Source organism: Pelobates fuscus, chromosome 4 (genome assembly GCF_036172605.1).
Source record: "Pelobates fuscus isolate aPelFus1 chromosome 4, aPelFus1.pri, whole genome shotgun sequence".
Classification (NCBI taxonomy): Eukaryota; Metazoa; Chordata; class Amphibia; order Anura; family Pelobatidae; genus Pelobates; species Pelobates fuscus.
The window spans coordinates 368,811,901-368,834,282 of NC_086320.1; the positions used below are offsets into that span (position 1 = coordinate 368,811,901).

At 41.3% G+C, this 22,382-nt stretch overlaps 1 protein-coding gene across 5 annotated transcripts in view; it reads left to right on the forward strand.

The window, feature by feature from the left end:
* The window catches only part of PRKAG2 (protein kinase AMP-activated non-catalytic subunit gamma 2), a 282,862-nt gene that overhangs the window by 194,754 nt on the left and 65,726 nt on the right, over window positions 1-22,382 (forward strand). For all 5 annotated transcript variants that reach the window (XM_063452703.1, XM_063452704.1, XM_063452705.1 and 2 more), the window contains 2 exons: window positions 6,766-6,986; window positions 21,206-21,257. In XM_063452703.1, the coding sequence (XP_063308773.1) occupies window positions 6,766-6,986; window positions 21,206-21,257 (273 nt within the window). The remainder of the gene's footprint in view (window positions 1-6,765; window positions 6,987-21,205; window positions 21,258-22,382) is intronic.

The following is a 22,382-nucleotide window of genomic DNA, read 5'->3' on the forward strand; positions in this document are numbered from 1 at the left end:
AGGAGTTAAATTACTTTGTTTATGCAGCCCTAGTCACACCCTCCTGGATTTGCTTTCGTAAATACTTCCTGTATAGTGAGATCTAATGTTTACACTTCCTTTATTGCAAACTCTGCTTAATTTAGAATTTTTTATCTCCTGCTCTGTTAATAGCTTGCTAGACCTTGCAGGAGCCTCCTGAATGTAAATTTCAATTTACAGAGCAGGAGATAAAACATTTTAAAGTAACATCTGATGGAAAATTAAACAATTTTTTCATGCAGGCTGTGTGAGTCACAGCCAGGGGAGGTGTGACTAGGGCTGTATAAACAAAGTGATTTAAAGGGGCACCCAGACCACTTCAGCTCATTACAGGGTTAATCCCACCTCTAGCTGCTGTCTCTCAGACAGCCACTAGATGGTGCTTCCGGCTTCTTAGAACACGAAAAGTGTTTTAAGTGACGCTATGCATGAGGACCTCCAGCGTCGACGGAATCCCTATAGGAAAGCATTGAATAATGCTTTCCCCTGGGGAGGTCTAATGCGTGCATGTGCAATAGACTCCAATCATCACTGGACAGAGGAGAGGGCGGAGCTTCAGTGTTGGGATCAGATAAGTAAATAAAGGGTTTTTAACCCTTTATTAACCTGGGAGGGGGGTGCAAGGGAGGGGGGAGGCAGAGGGATCGGTAGTGCCAGGAATACGGCTTTGTATTTCTGGCACTACAGGATCCTTTTAACTCCTAAATGGCAGTGAACTGAGCAGTGATACTGCAGGGATATGATCTATACACAGAAATGGCTTCATTAAGCTAATGTTGTTTTGGTAGTGTCCTTTAACTCAGGATTCTGTTAGAAGAGATACATTTAACCCCTGTAATGGAGAAGCAATTTAATCAACGTTTATGGATACATTGTTATTCAGTTACCAGCGATATGTTTACCCTAGGTATAATCATGAAAGCGCTAACCAATTCTAGTTGGTAAGTACAGGGATATCATTTCTAATTAGTGGGGTAATAGCTGCTTGATCCAAGGAGACATCTGACTGCTATTTTGGGGTCAAGAAGGAATATTTTCCTAGTTTGTTGCAAAATTGGAAGCGCTTCAGACTGGGATTTTTTGCCTTCTTTTGGATCAACAGCAAAAACATGTGAGGAAGGCTGAACTTGATGGACTCAAGTCTCTTTTCAGCCTACGTAACCATGTCAGAGACACTGTCTGTTTCTAAATTCACTGTCACGGAAATGGATCTGGATAGAGTTTTGAACGGACTAGTTGTGTTTGGAAGAATGTGTCATCGAAGGGCATCTTTCTGAATTCAATAATAAAACCAGGAAGTGATGCTGAGTGTAGCCAGAATTCCACGTCCAACACTATTAAACTGTGCTTCCCTTTGATGTCACAGAGTGTGAGATGGGTACATGATTGGAATACGAGGAGGTGGAAATTCTACCTTCTCCTATGTTTAGAATGTCCCTTTAAATACTTTATTGAAAATGTTAACAACTGTTATATGAAAGAAAGACCAAGTTGAGCTTTTATGACCACTCTAGTACATTGTTATTTATTTATTTTTTAATCAGATCTGCATATTTAACGTAAAACCTTTTCATTCCAGACACTTTCCCTTTCAAGGACTAGTTTTATCTGCGTCCCAGGCTCCATGACATCATTAGTTCTGCTCTATTTGTCTGGGACACATTTTTTTCTGCAAGACACACGTTTATGTTCTACTATTCCCAGGGGAAATTCGGCTGGTTAGAGCACCCTTTGGCATTTGAAAAGTTATGGGTCCATTTGCTGAGAGTGAACTGCCCAAATTAAAAAATAAATATATAAACCGAAACTTCTAAAGCCTTGATTTAATATTTTTGGAAAAGCTATTGAAACAATCAGAAGCTAGTTAGAAAAACTCAAAAAAAAAATAATATTTATCTACAAAAATTCCCAGACTTTAATTGTGACAAATCATTTAGAAAGTTTTTCTGGCAGATTGAGACCATTAAAAGCGTTTCAGAAAATATTAAATCGAGGCCTCTGTTTTAATATATTGGTTTAATAGGTAACTGAGGTCCAACTCCAATTGGTCATATCTATCAGGGCTAAGCTAAATGTACTATAGTTTGACTACGTGAGACCAGTTAGAGTGTCCATGATAACTCCTGTCCACAGCCAAAGGCGCCTTCGATGGGGACATGAGCTTCATATCTGGACCATGGAGCAATGGAAGAATGTTGCCTGGTCCAATGAATCATGTTTTCTTTTATATCAGGTGGATTACCGGGTATGTGCATCATTTACCTGGAAAGAGATGGCTACAGGATCAGATGCACTATGGGAAGAAGGCAGGCCAGAGGCAATGTTCTGCAGAGAATCCTTGGTTCTTGGCATTCATGCTGGTGTTACTTTGACACGTACCACCTATCTAGAGATTGTTGCAGATCACATACACCCCTTCATGACAATGGTGTTCAGTGATGGCAGGACAATGCACCCTGCTACACCGCAAAAAGGGTTCAGGAGTGTTTTTTTAGGAATGTGACAAAGAGTTAAAGATGGTACCTTGGCTTCCATTTTCCCCAGATCTCAATCTGATTGGGCATCTGTGGGATGTGCTGAAACAACAAATCCGATTGTGGATCTAATTAATTAGTATGTATGCTGTTAGCAATGCTGTAGAGTGGTTTCAGTGAAGAACAGTTCAGGAAAAAGACATAATATCTATTGTAAAGATTTGTGTTTGCACATAGATAGCAAAGCGGCTTGCAAAGATTGGGATATTGGGGAAATGTTCCAAAAAGTTAATTAGTTGTAATGCAGTTTATCGTTGTGTGCGAAGAATCTTTGTTGTAAGCAGTTTTACTATGGAAAATGGGTTTGTTGTTTTGTTTTTTTGTCTTGTAAGGCATTTCAGAGCTGTCTGTCGCTGCCCCAGGGTTTGGGAATAGCAATTGAAAGAAAGCAAATCTTTTATGTCCAATTATCTTTCTAAGCATCAATGAAAACATTCCACAGCAAACAATAGTGGTCTTGTCTGCAAACACTCATTTTCTTTTTCTTTTTTTTAAATTCTTTATTTTTCATGTGCATATGGTTACATAACATAGGAATCTGTAGCGCCACAACAGCGGGTACAGGCTTTTCAATGTCAGGTTTTGTGGCATAGAGAAACAGCACATTTCTAAGAGAGATAATGATTATAGACACACTTATATGTAGCGTTATGTGATTGATAGTCGAGAGTAAAGTACATGTTAACATCAAAATATACATGCTTGTGAAACGTGTAGTAGGTGCTAATATGTTGCTAGACATAGGCTAATCATGCTGAGAGAGGCTAGGATGAGGCCTCTGAATACTACCACATTTTAATTTTAAAGTCAAGCTTGTTACCCCTGTCTAGCCTAGGAGGGGGGAAATCGATTTCTTATTCCCTGGTGCTTGAGGGTGCCCTTACACTTGTAAACATAAAACATAATAAACTTTAAACGTGGGCAGTCTATGTTGAGAGTTCACCCCTCTGTGTAGTTGCTGTACAATGATGTTGGTGCCCTACTGGGTGTTTAGAGTGGTTTCATGTTTCCCTACATGCTACCATGGGAAAGCTTGTGGGTCAGGAGGCTAGCACATATTAATAATACATGTATTTGGGGCTCAGAGGATAGGCATAGGAAAAAAAAACATATGAGAGACATGAAAAAACATATGAAAGGCATGCAAACTGAGGAGAGTACCGCTGGGTGATAATGGGTTGGTAGGCACATATAGCCCTAGTCCTTGTGGCTGACAGGTTGCGGGGTGCTCTAGGTTCAGCCTACGCCTGTCAGGTAAAGTCCGGATATCCAAATAGAGTGTTCAGTAGGGGGCACCTGACCGGTCTCCTCCAGCCGTATGACGGAGCTCCGTTTCTCTTTGTCGTTCGGCGTGGATATGGGAACGGGCTCTTCATGATTTTTGTGCCGCGTGTTAGTGGAGGCTGGAGTGAGGCTGGCTTCGACCTGCGTTGGAGTTTAGCAGTGGTCCGGCGCAGGCGTCGTGTGGGTTTGGATGTCGATGAGGTGTCGCGCTGTTTTCTGCGCCGTTTTCCGGCATGCCATTTTCGTCTTGTCGTACCGCTGACCTGTGTGCGAGAGGGCGGTGCTGTCGGTAAGTGCTCGACTTGGGGGTTTGTTGCAGCCTGTCTCTTGTCTAGCTTGCGCCAGAAGGCCTCAAATAGGGCATCTAGCCTCTCCAGGATGTCAGCCCTTCTCGTCATGATGAGTGACTCCGGGCCGGTCGCCGCCATTTTAAGGCTGGATTGACTCGGCTTGGATTGTTGCCCCAACACCCAATGGGGCCCTCCTGGGACCGGGATAACCCCCACCGGTCCATAGGGGGGGAACGTGGACCCAGATTCAAGCTGTTAGCCTCCGAGGGCGATGGGGGAGCGGCCGCCTCCCCGCGCCAGCCATGCTGGTAGGCCTTGGTTTGCCGTGCTAGGGATCTTGCAGTTGGTGCCACATATTTGGTGTCAGCGTGTAGCCCCTGCCTTGAGCTCCTGGTTGGTGGTCCATTCAGCAAGTTTCGAGTCCGTTTAGAGCGTTTAAATCAGGAAAGTTAGCCGCAAGGAGCAGGAGCAGCTCTAACCAGCGTCCGCTCAGCTCTGCGCTCAGGCCCCGCCCCCGACACTCATTTTCTTAGTACAGTGGAAATCCTGACTGTTTAATATACAAATTGCAACAATTCAAATTGAAAACAAACATGTCATCACTCAGGCAAGCATATATCTTTGTTTGTTTCCATCTTTTATCAACGGCTGCTTTCTTCCCCCTCAAATTGTACAAGTATTTACTTTGTGGGTTCATTTCTTCTATCAACTCCTACCCTGGTTTTATTTCTTCAGCTAATCCTGTCTTCAGTTTAATATCTTCCCATATCCCTGTCTGACCCGATATAATGTCACCCAGGGAATTAATTTCTACCCCAGACTCGTCATCTCCCGGGTTTCGCTCTTCAGTGTCTCTAGGCCTGTCGAATTTTCTCCAACCCCTCGTCTTGTCACTCCTTCAAACTTAGTCTTATTACTTGCTTCTCCCAATGCTTCTCCTTCACTTCCTCTCATCAATCATTTAATCTTAGTTAATCTCCTCTGTTTGTTATTTATTTTATACTTTATTCTTTCCAACTTGGCTCGACTCTCCTTCATTTCATTTTCAGACTCCTAACATTTCCCTTTAATTTTAAACCCTCCTCATTCAATCCCCCTCATACAATTTCTCCATACCTCATTCCTACCCCTTCTTTTCATTTCTTTGTATCATCATTCCCTTTGGCCTACATTCCTCATCCCACCCCCCGATTCAATCTCCTCTTTATTCTGCCGCCCACCTTTAGATACCTACCTCTGAATAACCACGCTCCCTGTTCATTCCAGTTTACCATTACTCCACCTTATTCTGCACATGAACCCTAAAAGGGGTGTTGGTTTTAGGTAGGTACTTCTCCACCAGGTACCTACCAAAAAGATATACAACAAACACAGTAAAGAGAATCTTCCAGAAGGATTAAACTTGGACAATTTTGTAATTTTGTAAAAAAAAAAATTGTGTTTTTTTAAGCTTGTGTTTTGAAAAAAAAAATTGCTTGCACACTTTATTCGCAGATGCTAGTTACAATTCATTTTTATCACAGGCTTGTTCTAAAATCACTCATAAACAACTCAAAACGATTTGCTTGACATGGAGGGTTATTTTCTACTTAGAGAATTGTGGAGAACAGACCAGAGAATTGTGAATTACAGGCCAAAGTAGTCAAATGAATAAATTCTACAACTATAGCTATTCTACGGGTCAGCTCTTTTAGGCTATAGTTTGCAAATCCCTTGTCAATCCTCCACAACTCCTAATTGTAGCGGTACTTACCTTATCCGGGGGCTGGCTGAGGTCCTCAGTTCCCGCTGCACGCGGCTCGCTCGGGGCTCGGATGACGGCGGGTACTGACCGCGGGATGCGGTCACGCGTTCCGCCTAGCTCCAAGAGCGCGCCGCGCGTCTCAGGCACACTCTTAAAGGGGAAGTGGGAGCCGAAAACTAAAACGGTCTCCCATTGGCCCCTGTCATCCCACATTCCCCATACACTTACATTTTGGGGGCGTGGATATGACAGGGGCCAATCAAATTAAATGTTAGGGTATTTATACTTACCTCTCCCTTAACTCCCTGCCCTATCGTGGTTTCTGTTTCAGTTCCCTTTAGCGCTTGTTGTGTTCAGTTGTGATTTTTTGTACTTGACCTTGGCTTTGTATTTTACTCCGTTTATCTCTTTATCCCTGTTTTGTCCTGTTTGCTGGCTTGCTAATTACTGTGTACCAGACCTTGGCTAGTTCTTGTTTTTGCTGTCTCTTTGTACCCTTGACCTCGGATCGTTCCTGACTCCGTATTTCTCTCCTCTACGTCGAGTCCGGCCATTATAAGGTCCGGTAAGACGTATCTCTGCTCTATATTGTCAATTGTTGGACTAAATCTTGCGAGTTGGGGGTAAACTACCGTGACATTAATTTAGTAAATAACATCTTTATAGGCACAAGTATTAAAAGATTGGGTTTAGTTAGTTCCCTAGAATTTAGTTTCATCCGAATATGTTTCAATTAGTAACATGTTGCGAGGTTATAATCCATCATGGATCACAATATGGAATCTGATTGACACATGAAATATAAGTTCTATGAAACACATTGTGAAATCCGTTTCAGTATCTTCTGGGGTATTACTGATGGAAACTAATTTGTCATTCTCTCTCTCAACAGCCTCAGGACTGTCTTCGTCTCCATCTACCCCCACACAAGTGACCAACAAGCCCAACTTCCCCCTGGAGGCGTACAAACAAGAACCGGAGCGGTTAGAAGCCAGATTGCGTTCATTCTCTTCGCCGCCAGACACCGGACAGAGGTTTTCATTGCCACACATGCCGGTTACTGTGACAAAATCATCTCTTGCAACACCATCGCTTAGCACTACCTCAAAAGCAGTAAGGAATACACACTTTTTAATTTGATAGTTTTAATAGGACATTAGGGCACTTTCTCAACCATGTACCTTTACTGAACACCCTCTATCCTATTTTCCCTACTGTTTTTATTATTTACAAGTTCTTTCTTATTTTAAGACATTTTTTAAGCAACGTTATCATATACTTTTGATGTTTTGTGCTTTTGTTTACCTGTCAATAAAAAATACAGAAATTCAAAAAAACAAACAAACCAAAAATAATAAAAAGGTTCTATTTTATAGGTTTACTCACTGAAGTGAGATTTGTCTGGCGTTCAAAGTAAATTTAATATTTTAGGTAAAATCAGCTATGTTGTCATATAAATTTTGGCCTAAAAAGTTAAAATTCACATCACACACAAATCCTGACAATTCACAATTTTGATTATAAGCTAGCAGCTGATTGTGGACAGAATTGTTCATGTTTACAGTAATGTCTGATGAGAATCTGAGGATATTTTGTTAAAAAAACAAACAAACAAACAAACATGAAAAATTTGGATAGCTAAGCACTGGGAAAGTAGAAATATACATTTTGTTGTTTATTCAGTAAAACGACAATTGTAGTGCATTAAAAACCAAATTACCAAAAAATGAGACAATGGATGATATGGAAAGATCTTTAACCGTTGTGAAAGTTTGACTATTTCAGCCGAAAGCCTCCCTCACAACATTTCAAATGGACAAAGAGGGACGCTATTATTTTAAGGCCGTGGGTTGGTATGGCCAGAGGCGGGGCTGTTTTATGTGACTTACTAATAACAATTTTAGCAACTAAAATATCATTTAAACAAGAACAATGTATCTTATTTACACAGACTGATTTCTAACCACATTTATTGCAGTTTAAAGACACATTACTGGGAGTAGTATTGCTGTGGAGCTCTGTTATACACTCAGACACATTACTGGGAGTATTATTGCTGTGGAGCTCTGTTATACACTCAGACACATTACTGGGAGTATTATTGCTGTGGAGCTCTGTTATACACTCAGACACATTACTGGGAGTATTATTGCTGTGGAGCTCTGTTATGCACCCAGACACATTACTGGGAGTATTATTGCTGTGGAGCTCTGTTATACACTGGGAGTATTATTACTGTGGAGCTCTGTTATACGCTCAGACACATTACTGGGAATATTATTGCTGTGAAGCTCTGTTATACACTCAGACACATTACTGGGAGTATTATTACTGTGGAGCTCTGTTATACGCTCAGACACATTACTGGGAATATTATTGCTGTGAAGCTCTGTTATACACTCAGACACATTACTGGGAGTATTATTACTGTGGAGATCTGTTATACACTCAGGAACACAAACAATATGGAGCTCTTAGAATACAAGAACAGAGGTAATTGGTACCAAAATAGGGATGGCCCCTCTTAAATAGGGACACTTGCTAGGTATGGAATAAAGTGTGCAATTCAGTTTTCAGTTTACTACAATTGGTGAATAAACAATTTTAGGAAAATTCCTAAATGTTAATTCATATAAAATATGTATTAAGTTTTTTATTTATTTATTTATTTTTGCAGTGCATGAAAATAATACAGGCATGCGTGAGGTGCCCCAAAAGCAGTCCTCGGGCTGTTTTCTCGCTGTACATGCGGGGCACACGGATTACAAGCACAATTTTATAGTTTGAGCAGGCGTAGTCACTTAGATCATTCTTTAAACTATTTAACTAACGAGATATACATTTATATTTTTGCTAGAACATGCATCTCTAACTGGCATTGATACATCTATGATAACACATCCACTCTGTACAACCTGATGATAGTGCTAGTAATTCTTAAAGGCTATTGGTCTGAATAGATTAATCTGTGTTTCCACGATGCGTACAGTGTAGGTGCTATTAAGTTAAGAAGGAGAGACTCTAATACCCAGCTGATGGTGAGTCTTAACTAGGCACAGTTGTGTTCTTGGAGTTTGAGTATAGGGAGGGGGGAGCTGTCTGTCTGTGATCTAGTTGGTATGCTAAGGTACTTCCTAGTGGACAGATGAGGTTCTGTGTACTAGTGTCTAATAGCTACCCCCAGCTCCCTAGAGTAGGTTAAGAAACCGGCTACTTAAAGGTCACATATAAAGCAGCTATACCCAGGGCATTAATTAAGTTGCCTGTGGGCTTGTCACAGAAACGAGGGTTAAGGTTAATACCCAGCAGGTCAGTTTACTTGTGTGAAGATATGCTACCTATGCCTACTTAGATACAATTTAAAAGCAAATTAAATGTAAGTGAATGCATAAACAAAAGCGGCAAACAGGAAGAGTCCACTGGTTCTTCAAGAGGCAGACCGCTGCAAGCCCGCACAGGCTGTGCCACGTTACAGCTGCCGAAGCTATGCCGGCCGGCTCTCCCGGTATTGTAGCTGTGGTCTCCGTCTGTCATCTACCCGGCTGATTGTAGTGCTGGTAGAGTCCCGGCAGGTTGGTGCGTCAGGAGGGACCCACTCCACTAGCCCTTGGCACCGCATGGGCCTGCGTGCGCTGGTTTCCTGAGGGGCAAGCACTGGGGGTCCCAGACCATGCTGGGAGCGATGTCCTCGCATGGCTCGGAGTGGAGGTTCAGGCTGCCGGCTCCTTTATTCTACTCGCTGGTGTGACAGTCCAGTCCGGGCATCGAGCTGTGGCCAGCAGATCACATCACCGTTAAAGCAGCTAACAGGTAGTTAGTGCAGCCGCGCCCATTGCAGCTTGCCCGTCAGCCATCTTGTTGTCAGAGCGTGGGAATCCTTAATCATGTTACACTCTTTAGGGTTCGTGCTGTAGGTGTCGGATCTTTCCAGTGGGGACCGGGATGACCCCCGCCGGTCCAAAGGGGGGGGGGAACGGGTCCTGTGAGGCGTGTGACAGGGTTGTTGTGCGGCAGCTAGGCATGTGAGCAGGGCGGTGGCCGTCCACCCTTCTCCTTTCCCGAGTAGACCGCAGGCTCCAAAGCTTTGTGCTGTCCTCAGGGACCCCAAAACTCCCGATCTTGGAGTGTGCAGTAGCGCCAACAACTGCCTGTGCACTCTGCTGTATTTTCAGGCGTAGATGACAGTTATAAATCGCGATTTACAGCCAAAAGGGGCCTCCTGTAGCAGGAGCCTCTCCCGCATGCGACCGGTCAGCATGGCGGTCAGGCCCCGCCCCCAAATATGTATTAAGTTTTAACTGCATTTACACATAAATAGGAAACTGTTTTCTACTGACAGTTAACGTAACTAGTCTATTGATTTCCGATATACACTCAGACATCTAAAGGCCCCCACTTCTGTGCCGCCCCTGTCCTCCCTTCAGCCTGTACTCCATCATCAGTGGAGGAAAACCAGGCTGTTTTAGTTATTTTCTTTTATTTATTTTTTATGTTATTCTTTTGAGTATAGGAAGGGTAACTCTGATCATAACCAGTTTTTTATTAATCCCTTAAATTTGAAATTCATTTTTAATTAAGTTTGAATTCCTAACAATTCTAACTTTAGTGCAAAAAAACCCTCTCTATTCTAACTTTACTGAAAAAACCACTATGTGTCCAAATGTCCTACGCTTCTAAATGTCCTGGTTTACCCCTAGTAAATCTTTAACTAGGATTTTATAGCAGTCTCGCTGAACTGAGGCTTTTACAAGTCAGGATACAAAAATCTGAGTGTATTTTATGTGAAGGGGTATACAGACTGAATAAATCAAGGTAATCATTTTAAGTAGAGGGCGCCTGTATGCACTATGTAACCTGCTCCCCAGTAAAAAGTACACATGGCAAGCGCACTGTATTGCTAAAATGCTAGGCTGATCATATAGAAATCATACGGTCTAATGAACAATTGGGACCCCTGTGGAAAACAAATCAACTTTCATTTTAAAAACTACGTATTACTGCAATATCCTATTGAAAATTTTTAGTTTCAACCTAGACAATAGAAGTTAAAATATATAAGATGTATAAAATAATATAGTTCTATGAATGATGATAATATAATAACAATAGAAATTGTTCTTTATTGCATTTTCTCCCAGGGGTACTTATGTAGTTTAGTGTACACACTCTCATTCAACAGAATAAACGGCTGGTAAATATAACTTTGTGTTACCCAACTTAATGGAATGCATGTTATTAACTTTGGAAGGATGAGAGAATAAGTCTGTTTGTAATTGTCCATGGCTAGACAATATGTTTGTGTGTACGTGTATTTTTTGGTGGGGTCAGGATCAACTAAAAGGATAAGTTCAAGGTTTGATTTACAAACCAAATACTCAGTGATACACACTATGATATTGGCTCGCCAAACCGTTACTATTGGAATTTTGCTAGAGATTGTACAACACGCAGAATACTGTGTCAATCTTGCAAAATTGCTGGTGCCAAGAGCAGAGTGCAACATCCTTAAGTGATCTCTGCAGTGTAGATCATCTTAATAATGGTTACAAAGTGGCGTACGTGGTATGTTTATTACTATTATTAATAAATAAAGGAACATACCCTGCCGTGCTGGTGTGAAAATGTCTTATGAATATCAACAGTTCAACAGATATACACCAAATATATAAAATGAAATAAAAAAAAAAAAACTAAGAGCTACCACCAGAGGGAGACAGAGATAATAGGACAGATAAAAGGTCTCTCACTATTCTAAGTATATATCACTTTCAAAGGCTTATTCACCAAAGTGAGAGTTCAGAGTGAATTTAAAATTTAAGGCCATCTGTTATACTTCATGTTTGGATCAAATCTAAAGGAACACACCACTGACCAGATTATAATAAAAAAATAAATAAATCACTATTTCGTATATATATCTCCATTGAAAACTATGCGTTTAATACTGTTTTAAAATTTGGTTTATATTTAAAAACAGTTTGCAAAAAAGTGCAGATCTTTTTTCTGAAGACTTTGCCAGCCCGCCCTTTCTAATCGATCCTTGTGTCTGTCCAATCACAGACTTCACAATGCAGCTCAATTATTATTATTATTATTACCGGCACTTATGAAGCGCCAACATATTCCACACTGCTGTAAAATTGAGGGGGAAAACAAACAAACACAAAAACAAACAGTACAATATACATAGAGCAACACAAAAGGTAAAGAGGGCCCAGTCTGTGAGCTGAGATTTGGCCACAGTTCTTTCATACAAAGTACCTACCGGTAGTTAGCCCATGACCTTACAATCTAAAGGGGATTTGAGATAACAGGTAGCAGGGGGAATTTGGAAGCGATGGCCCAAAAACATTTTTTAATAAAAGTTTCAGCTACTGGTAAAATGTAAAGGGAATGAGGGGGTAAGTGAGTAAGAAAAAAGAAAAAAAGAGTTACTGCTTGTGAGCCGGGTTTATGGATTAAGGGGTAAGATTTAGGGATGGACATGAGGCATAGTTATAACAAGATATTTACAGCTAAGGGGTAGAGGGGTGGGTAGAGAAAACATTTATTGTTTACAAACCAAATTCTAATACCTCAAATATTAATAACTACATGTACATGAAATATTGGTAGAATACATTCAATGAAAATAACAATGAAAAACTGCATGTACAGAAAATGACAGTGGTATAAACCAGGTATAAATGGTAACGTTGTTAAAGTAAAAACAATAATGCAGTGACAAAGATAAAATACATTATGTGGACAATCTTCCCAGTTTTAGTCAGTACCTGAAAGTTGCAGAGAGAAAGATTAATGGAGAATCTGAGTTGTTTGCTTGTGAGAAGTGCTCTAGGTAATTGCTTCTTCTTGAGTTTAGTTCCATTGAGCTAGCCAAACCAGGAAGTAACAGGATTGGATCTGATTGACAGCCAGGGGGGAGTAACTAGGTTAGTTTATCAATGTCAATTTCTACTGAAATCTGCACTTTTTGTAAAATGAAAATATCAGCACAGTTAAAGTGCTTTAGTGCTTTTAGCTTACCCTCTCAGCTGTCTAACTGTATCATAATAGGGAGGGCACAGCGTAGCTCATTTATAAAAGTGCTGATTAAATTTGAAAGGGGCACTTTTTTTTTTATATATATAATTCTTTATTTTGGTTTGCAACAAAAGAATATCATACAGGCTTGCAATGCCACGACAGCATCAACAAGCTTAATGTGGTCAAACATTTGCATACAGTGCCATGACATGAGGGACAATTGCACTTTTTTGGGGTTAAAGAAACAGGCTTAAAACATATTTTAAACAAGGTTGTAGCGAATACTTATGTTCGTTGGAAATGTGCACTTTTATAAAAAAAAGAATTCCGACTTTGTGCCCATGGACTGGCCCCAGCAAGCATAGTGCGAGCATCATTAGATGAGCTTGTGCTATGCACAGAATAGCAGGACCCTGCAGGTAGCCCTGAAACATTGCTCCCAGCACGGTCTGCCATTGGTGGCCGGCATACTTTAGTTTCAGATCTTTGTGGCGGATTTTTAACCATTTTTGCTCTTTGTTTCAGTTTGTGCCATAAAATCTCAATACAGTTTTGGGTCTGGATTTGTGGTAGCTTTTGCTTATCGTTCAAAATGAATGTTGGCAAAAGAAGAACCAACGTGTGCAAGCAGTGGCAAAATAAACAGAGAATTTAGAAATACGTGTCTATAAAATCTTGTTATAGCGTCTTGACTTTGTTATTTTATGTGCCTCAGTAGAACATAAAAAGTCTGTTTTGTGCTCTGGACGCTGCTCTGTCTTGGCATCACAGACAAAGATCATTCACTAAACTGTGAAATGTCATCTGAAACTGAATACAACTTCATTGTCAAATTTAAGGCCAAAATATTCAAACTTGAAAAATTCCCCACGTCAATTATTTTTTTTATTTGGCTAATTCGAATTTCCACAATTTCTCCAAAATTCATATTTTATGAAATCATCCAGAGAGAGTTGGTGATTGCTGAAGGGCTTATTGTCGTCAGCAGAAAATACAACTGAAGATTATTTACTAAAGTGTCAATTGTTAGAAATTCAATTGAATTAAAATATGGACTTCAAATTTAAGTTAAAAAGCTACATTCATAAATATATCCAAGTCACTGTGTTTTGCATTTTGGCATTTTTCACTAAATATTTCAATTCATGCCAAGTGTCTGTAGGTGTATATTCTTAGGCACCCCTACCTACCTTCCAACAATCCAGTTTTCCTTTGCTTGCTCCTGATCTGAAGTACACTTAAGGGGTTGCTCCAACTCTTTCTTGTGCTTATTGATTTTTAATAAATAATGCTTTATTTGGCATTATTCTTTAGACCCCCACCTCCCCCTTATCCCTCAAATTACAATAGAACTAAGCTAAAACTGACATCACGGCAGCGGAGGGAGGTCCAATCGACGACTAGAAAAGCTTTTGATTGGACCATATTACCAACTCGGTACCGGTAACGGCAGTGAGTGAGGAGATAGAGATGAAGGAGGAGGAGTAAATAAAAACAAATGGAAGGTTTAGGAAAGCAGGGGGGGCTTCAGTGAAGGAAGGAGGGAGGGGAGACAAACGCAAATTACAGCCGTTGTCAGCATGCCGAAGACAGACATTTTTTCACAGATTTGACATTTGTTCCAGGCTGCCAAGATCACGTCTCCCGGGGGTATAAATGAATATGAAAATATATCTAAAAGGGAAGAAACCTGCACAATTATGATCAAGATAGGTGCTTATTTAAGACCTTGTCTCTGACGTCTCACAGTGTCTGACATTGCAAATGACAAGTGTAAACATTGTCATTTGGGAGAAACAAAAAGTTTACATGGAATGCCTCTAGTGACTGTTAATCAGACAATCAATCATTCAGACAGTCACTAGAGGCACTTGCTTATGAAAACTTTCAATAAGTATGCTTCGAATTGTTCTCAATGCTTCTCCATACCTACCAAGTGTCCATATTTAAAGGACAATTGTCATCACTAAACATTTTCTTTTAATATAATAATCCTTTCATCAAGTTTTGGAAAATAGATTTTTTTAAATTAAGTATATGTAAATTTAAAAAAAAAAAAACATCCCTACCGTCAGTATATGACAAGATCATTCAACCATATACATGCACCCTTGTTTTGACAGTATTTTAGTCTCCATGGTCTTCCTGCACAAAAACCGGGAATACCATAGAGACTAACAATAAGAATTAAAACAAGGTGTATTGATATGGCTGAAGGATTCTGACATACACTAAAAGTGATGAGTTTTTCTCATTTTTTACACATCCTTCATCTAAAAAAAAACTATTACAATACTATTATATTATTAAAATTATTATAATATTAAAAAATAGAATTTAGGTGACAGTTGTCCCTAATTTGGACTCAACTACCTCTGTCCTTGAATTCAAAGAGCCCTGCATTTCTGTTTTTTGCTGTTAATCCAAAAGAAGGCAAAAAAAAACAAAAAACAGTTTGAAGCGTAGTTTGTGCCAATTATGCACAAACTAGGGAACATTTCCTTCTTGACCCCAGAATGGCAGTCAGATTTACCCTTGGATCAAGAAGCTGTGTTAAACATATGCATCTATGTCACCAGCGTCTCCCTGTGTGGATAAAGTTCTTTAAAGGAACACTATAGCATTAGGATAACAAGCATGCATTACAAACACTGTATAGTTAGCCTCCCTATTTAGAGTCAGCATGAACTGAAAGATAGTTTTACTCATGTCTACATCCTCGCTGCCACCTGCCCCTACGGACTAAGATCAACCTCCACTGGCTTTCAAAAAATGTTACGTTCTTGTGGTTTGAATAGAATCAAAATTCAGCTTAAAACTAACCTGCCGGTAGTGTCGCTTAAAATGTTGCTGTTCCTTTAAATTGCTGCAAGGCAGAGCAGTGAGTATAGGCTCCTTTAACGCCATCCCATCATCCAATCAGAGCTGATTCCATTCACCATGTGACTGCAGCATGCTGTTACAGTAGCAGTGAGGTCTGTCCAAGGATACTGAGGGTAGTGGTGGTCTCTGTAGCTGCAGTTTGGAGCATGTTAAAAAAACTGAAAGTTGGTAAGAAGAACCAATCATGCAAAGTATTGACAGAACCCCCACAAGTAAGCATTTTAACTCCATGACTCCAAATGGTTTATTTCCTAAACACATTATTGTGATACATTGAAACCCAAAGTGCTAAAATAATCAAACTGTGACCAGGGAAGGGTTAGCCTATATTCACTAACATAGACAGAGTTGTTGTTGGGGGGGGGATGCTGATTCACAGCACAGTATTAAATATATTCTGTACATATCTTATTTTTTTGTAGTATTGGTATAAAGCATTTAATATAAAATGGGAATGTGCTGATTTGGCCTCGAATTTGGCAATTCATACCTAGGCCTCCCCTGGCTGTGACTTTTTAGTGGAAATTTTTTGTGTTTTTTGTTTCTTCGAATCAAGCCTTTTTGCCTGACATTAGTAGTATATTTGTTTCCGCTGCAGTTTTGGTGTTTGGTAAATTATCCCACTTTATTATTAAATCAGGTTTTGTTATGCTTGGGGCGTTTGCAGACGGTAAGATGTGTATCTGTTACTGCAATATAGGTATAGGCTCCTACCAATGATTCTTATTTAATGACAGAGTGAGATGCTCCACATTCTTGCTATACTTTGATTAACACTTTATTCCCAAGGAGTTGCAGACATTTATTTTCCTGCACAGAGCAGTCTTCTAATGAGCAGGGGAATGATTTGCAGGTGCCTTCCCCATTGTGGCCATTCGGGCTATTTGCAGGGTGTTCATTACTCTCTAATCAGGGGTTCTGACTCTTGAAAGTTTGCCGCTTTGGGTCATTTGTTTATGTCATAAAAAGTAAATCATGGGGCGTTTATTCTCTAAACCTGGAATTGTGATTAATTGCTGGGAAAGACTGCAATTGCCACGTCAAAATAATTCAGCTGTAAAAGTAGGTAAATGACTGTCTTTGTTTCCAGTTCAGCTTTGTTGTTTCAGTTTCCCAGAATTCCGAGTAACCATCATATCCCATTTGGTATGACGGGATCACTTTAAGTAATAAATTGTAGCTACGTCATGGTCCCTGAGAAAGCTCTGCGCATGGTTTTTAACCCCCTTTAAAGGGACATTCTGGACCACGGAATTATTTTACTTTGATGAAATGCTTTACGTGTGAAGGGTCTTTTTTTTCCACTTCATTTTACCAACAATGCAGATGTCAAGAGAAACTGTCACTCATTTCAATTAATTAGCCTTGTAACACCCCCTGGCTGTCACAGGGCCAATCCTAGGGTCACTGACGCCTGACTGCAAGAATACTTTTGGCACCCCCCACTACATTGTTCAAACCTTTCCTTTCAGAAACATAACAATTCTAGTCACGCCTATTTTCTAAGGAAACCACTCCACCTCTTTGGGCCACCAACTTCACTGGGTAACATGTAACTCACTTCCTACAGAGCCAGCTTTGCCCCAAAAAGTTAATCATTCTCATCTTTTGTGTCCAGCTTCCAGTGCCAACATTGTCCCTAAGTAGCTAAGGGCTTTCTTTGTCCCCAAAATGGCTGATCGGTGCCATATTGATCTCAAAATGGCATTACCAATGCACCTAACTGCCTTGCAAAGACTTTTCATTGAGCTGCATTTGGAAGTCTGTGATTGGACAGCCACAGAAAGTCTGGGCGGGCTTAGAAGGGGAGGGTTTGAAAAGGCTTCCGAAAAGAGACCTGCTGCTTTTTCTAGCATTTTTATTTTTATATAGATACAACCTCAGTTAAAAAATGTATCATTAAATGCATATGTTTTCATTTTTGGGTATATCTACTAAACAGTGATGCATTTTTTATTCTTTTTTTGAGGCGGTGGCATTGGAGTGTCACTTTGAAGACCACAGCAATTGTCTAATTTCAGATGTAGAACAAAACCTAGTATTTGTGTAATGTAGTCATTCATTAAAGGTACCCTATAGCGTTAGGAATACAAATATGTATTCCTAAAACTATAGAGCCCTAGTCACAGTTTAGGTGACAAGGGCCCGTTCCGTGGCGAATAAAGGGTTAATTAACCATTTCTTTGCTTACCTTATTCCAGCGCTGGGCTCCCTTGGCACTGGTGACCAGAGACGTAACTAGAAATCACAGGGCCCCGGTGCGAAAATTGCCCTGGGGCCCCCCGTACGTCTACCGTCCCCTCCCATACGTTCCCTCTTCCCCACACATGCAAACAGATGCACAGAGACACACACACAGACAGATGGACATGTGTGTATATATATATATATATATATATATATATATATATATATATATATATATATATATATATATATATATATATATATATATATATATATATATAATATACACACACATACCTTTCCCTGGGGTCCAGAGGTGGCTCAGCCTGATGGGAGTCAAGTTCCCACTCTGACTCCCTCCTGCCGCGCGGCTCCTGGTGGTTGCTGGGAGGAAGTGACCTGGGCAGTCACTTTCTCCCAGCCTCTGACATCATCGCTGATGGTTATCCCTCTGGCCAGAGCTGCATTACTTAGCCGGCGGGACCAGGCCCCCTGGAGTTACGGGCCCGGTCGCAGCAGCGACCCCTGCGACCGCGGTAGTTCCGCCACTGCTGGTGACCTCTCCTCCTCCATCGACATCAGCACCCGAGAGGAGCCTCATGCGCGGGCAGACAGCCACTAGAGGCTGGATTAACCCTCAGTGTAAACATAGCAGTTTCTCTACTGCTATGTTTTCAGCTGCATGGTTAAAACTAGGGGCAGCAGTGGTCTGGGTGCCTATAGTGGTCCTTTTAATAATTTTTCTCTTTCTCATAAGTGCACCCACAATTAGTGTATATACTGGTTTTAAAGGATGGATTGGGAATAGTTGGGATATTTCCTCATTATGCTGGCAACAGCCACTAGCGGCTCTCTGATGTCAGCAGAGAAGGATCAGATTGCCGGGAAAGTTTGGCAAGAGTTCTTCCGGCAGTCCGATCATGCTGACTGACATCACACAGCGTCTATTGTCTGAAATTTATTAAGAAGTTATTTTATTCACACTCACTCTACTGGGGGACCAAGGGTAGTAAGTGTGAATAAAGTTATTTAAAATGTGAGGAGAATTTTTTTCCTTTTAAAAATCAGTTTTGCATACATATAGTTACATAGGCTGAAAAGAGACATATGTCCATCAAGTTCAGCCTTCCTCACATGTGTTTTTTGCGGTTGATCCAAAAGAAGGCAAAAAAAAAAAGTTTTCCAGCACTTCCAATTTTGCAACAAACTAGAAAAAAAATTCCTTCTTGACCCCCGAATGGCAGTCAGATTTATCCTTGGATCAAGCAGTTATTACCCTACATTGAAAGATTCTATCCTTGAATATTCTGATTTTGCAAGTATGCATCTAGTAGCTGTTTGAACATCTGTATGGACTCTGATAAAACCACTTCTTCAGGCAGAGAATTCCACATCCTTATTGTTCTTACAGTAAAAAAAACCTTTCCTTTGCCTTAGACTAATACATACTTATTGTACTACATTAAAAGTGTAACTATAGTAAAAGTATTCAGACTCCCTTATTAGTCCTGGTTGTTAAATGTCTCGTATGTCAAGAATTTCAATTAAAGGAATACCATAGTGTCAAGAATACAAACATACATTCCTGACATTAGTGTTATAATAACCATTTAGCTGCGTCTAGACACATCTCCACGCGAAGATCATTAGTAATAATGATCTCAGCCAATCCAATGCTTTCCCTTAGTAAAGGGAGGCTATTGCGCATGTGTGGCTCCAATCGGAAACTCCTTATAGAGATGCATTGAATCAGTTCATACGCATGGGGAATAGTCGTCTCCATGCAGTGCAGCACTGAGATAGGAAGTATCTGAGTGACTGCCACTAGAGGTGTAACCAGCCAGCAATAAGCTGTTGTGTCGCATCCATTTTCGGCAGTTATAGGACAGTTATTGCAAGGAGTTAATTGTATTTTTAAAAATAAACCAGAAATCGTAATGCCGAGACTACAACTTTAATAGCAGTCACAGAAAATAAAAACTCTAATCGAAAGCAGATACCTGTGATCATTTAAACAAGAGCATCTACCATTTTATTACCAACATCTGCCAAATCTGCTGGTTCTATTTTGTCCATCCATCCCCATTGACTGTGCCTTATGTGCATAAATAAATGCATGTCGGTATATCTACTAAATAACACATTGTATATTTTACTCTGCAGTGTCCCTTTACATTTAAAATTGAGTCTGAATTCCTGATAATTCTCACTTTTTAGTTAACATCCCTCTCTGTCTTTTGAATACCCTTTTTTTTTTCTTTTTTTTTTTTTTACTGTATAAGAGAGTGAACGTTGAGTTTGCGATAGATGCAGTTATATAATTATTATTATGATTATTAGTGCATTAATTCCTCCTTAATTGTAATGACTTTCTGGTTGTTTGATAAATCCTGATATTGTAATTTAAGTGATATTCTAACATGATAAAGGGAGCTTTATTATTTATAGTTTAATCAGGAGTGCCCCTGGGAGGGTGACATTAACCCCTTAAGGACCAAACTTCTGGAATAAAAGGGAATCATGACATGTCACACATGTCATGTGTCCTTAAGGGGTTAATAGCTCTGTATAAATAATGTATTAATAGCTCTGTATAATATATCTATATCTGTATAATTAATTCATTAATAGACCTGTATACCTATACTAATCAATGTAATACAGTAGAGGGCTGCAAAGCATCACGGGAGTTGTAGTTCTGTGACCGCGGGGGCTCCATGGTTTGGCCGTACAGGAAGCAGACAGCGGAACTATTGTAACCGGCAGAGACTGGCAGTGAGAGGGTTAAATGGCCCTGCAGCGCCATTAAACCCTGTAAGTGCCAGGGGAGGGTAGACCCCGCCCAGACCACGCCCCCCCCCCCCCCCCCCCCCCGCTCACTGATACCCCGCCCCCCATGCTCTCTGACAGCGATACCTGCTTTCCCTGTCAGCCGCAGAGACAGGGCGGGGATTCCCTCACACCGGGCTTCACCTATTGGTTAGACAAGACATGCTGCCAGCCAATCAGATAACGCTCTATAACCTGCTAGCCTCCCTGCACGCTATCAGCCAATCGGATTAACCCGGCTCTCCGAGCTGACCAGTGAGGGATGAGGGGGTGTGTTGTGCCCCGCCCCTCAGTGTGTGTACAGGGAAAGCAGAGTCAGTCATTGGTGTTCCCCCCCGCAGAGTGTGCTGGTCCTCCTGTCTCTGGATGAGTGCTCACTCCCCTCTCTCTGCCTTCTCCCCACACAGGCTCAAGGCACCACGGAAGGCATGCTGGAGAAACTGGAGCTGGAGGATGAAGGTAGGACCCAGCCCCTGTCTCTATACTGTGTGTACTGTCTGTGCTGGCCCTCTGTCTCTATACTGTCTCTGCTGGCCCTCTGTCTCTATACTGACTGTGCTGGCCCTCTGTCTCTATACTGACTGTGCTGGCCCTCTGTCTCTATACTGACTGTGCTGGCCCTCTGTCTCTATACTGACTGTGCTGGCCCTCTGTCTCTATACTGACTGTGCTGGCCCTCTGTCTCTATACTGACTGTGCTGGCCCTGTGTGTCTATACTGTCTGTGTATATACTGTCTGTGCTGGCCCTCTGTCTTTATACTGACTGTGTCTATACTGTGTGTGCTGGCCCACTGTGTCTATACTGACTGTGCTGGCCCACTGTGTCTATACTGTCTGTGCTGGCCCACTGTGTCTATACTGTCTGTGCTGGCCCACTGTGTCTATACTGTCTGTGCTGGCCCACTGTGTCTATACTGTCTGTGCTGGCCCACTGTGTCTATACTGTCTGTGTGTGTACTGTCTGTGCTGGCCCACTGTGTCTATACTGTCTGTGCTGGCCCTCTGTCTCTATACTGACTGTGTGTGTGCTGGCCTTCAATACTGTGTCTCTATACTGTCTGGGTGTGTGCGTGTGTGCGTGTGTGCTGGCCCTCTGTCTCTATACTGTCTGTGCTGGCCCTCTGTCTCTATACGGTCTTTGTCTATACTGTCTGTGTGTGTGTGCTGGCCCTCTGTCTCTATACTGTCTGTCTGTGAGTGAGAGTGTGCTGACCCTCTGTCTCTATACTGTCTGTCTCTATACTGTCTGTGTCTATACTGTCTGTGTGTGTGTGTGTGCTGGCCCTCTGTATCTATACTGTGTGTGTGTGTGTGTGTGTGTGTGTGTGCGCGCGCGCTCGTGCTGGCCCTCTGTCTCTATACTGTGTGTCTGTCTATACTGTGTGTGTGCTGGCCCTCTATACTGTGTGTCTATACTGTGTGTCTGTCTATACTGTGTGTGTGTGCTGGCCCTGTGTGTTTATACTGTGTGTGTGTGCTGGCCCTGTGTGTTTATACTGTGTGTGTGTGTGCTGGCCCTGTGTGTCTATACTGTGTGTGTGTGTGTGTGTGCGCTGGCCCTGTGTGTCTATACTGTGTGTGTG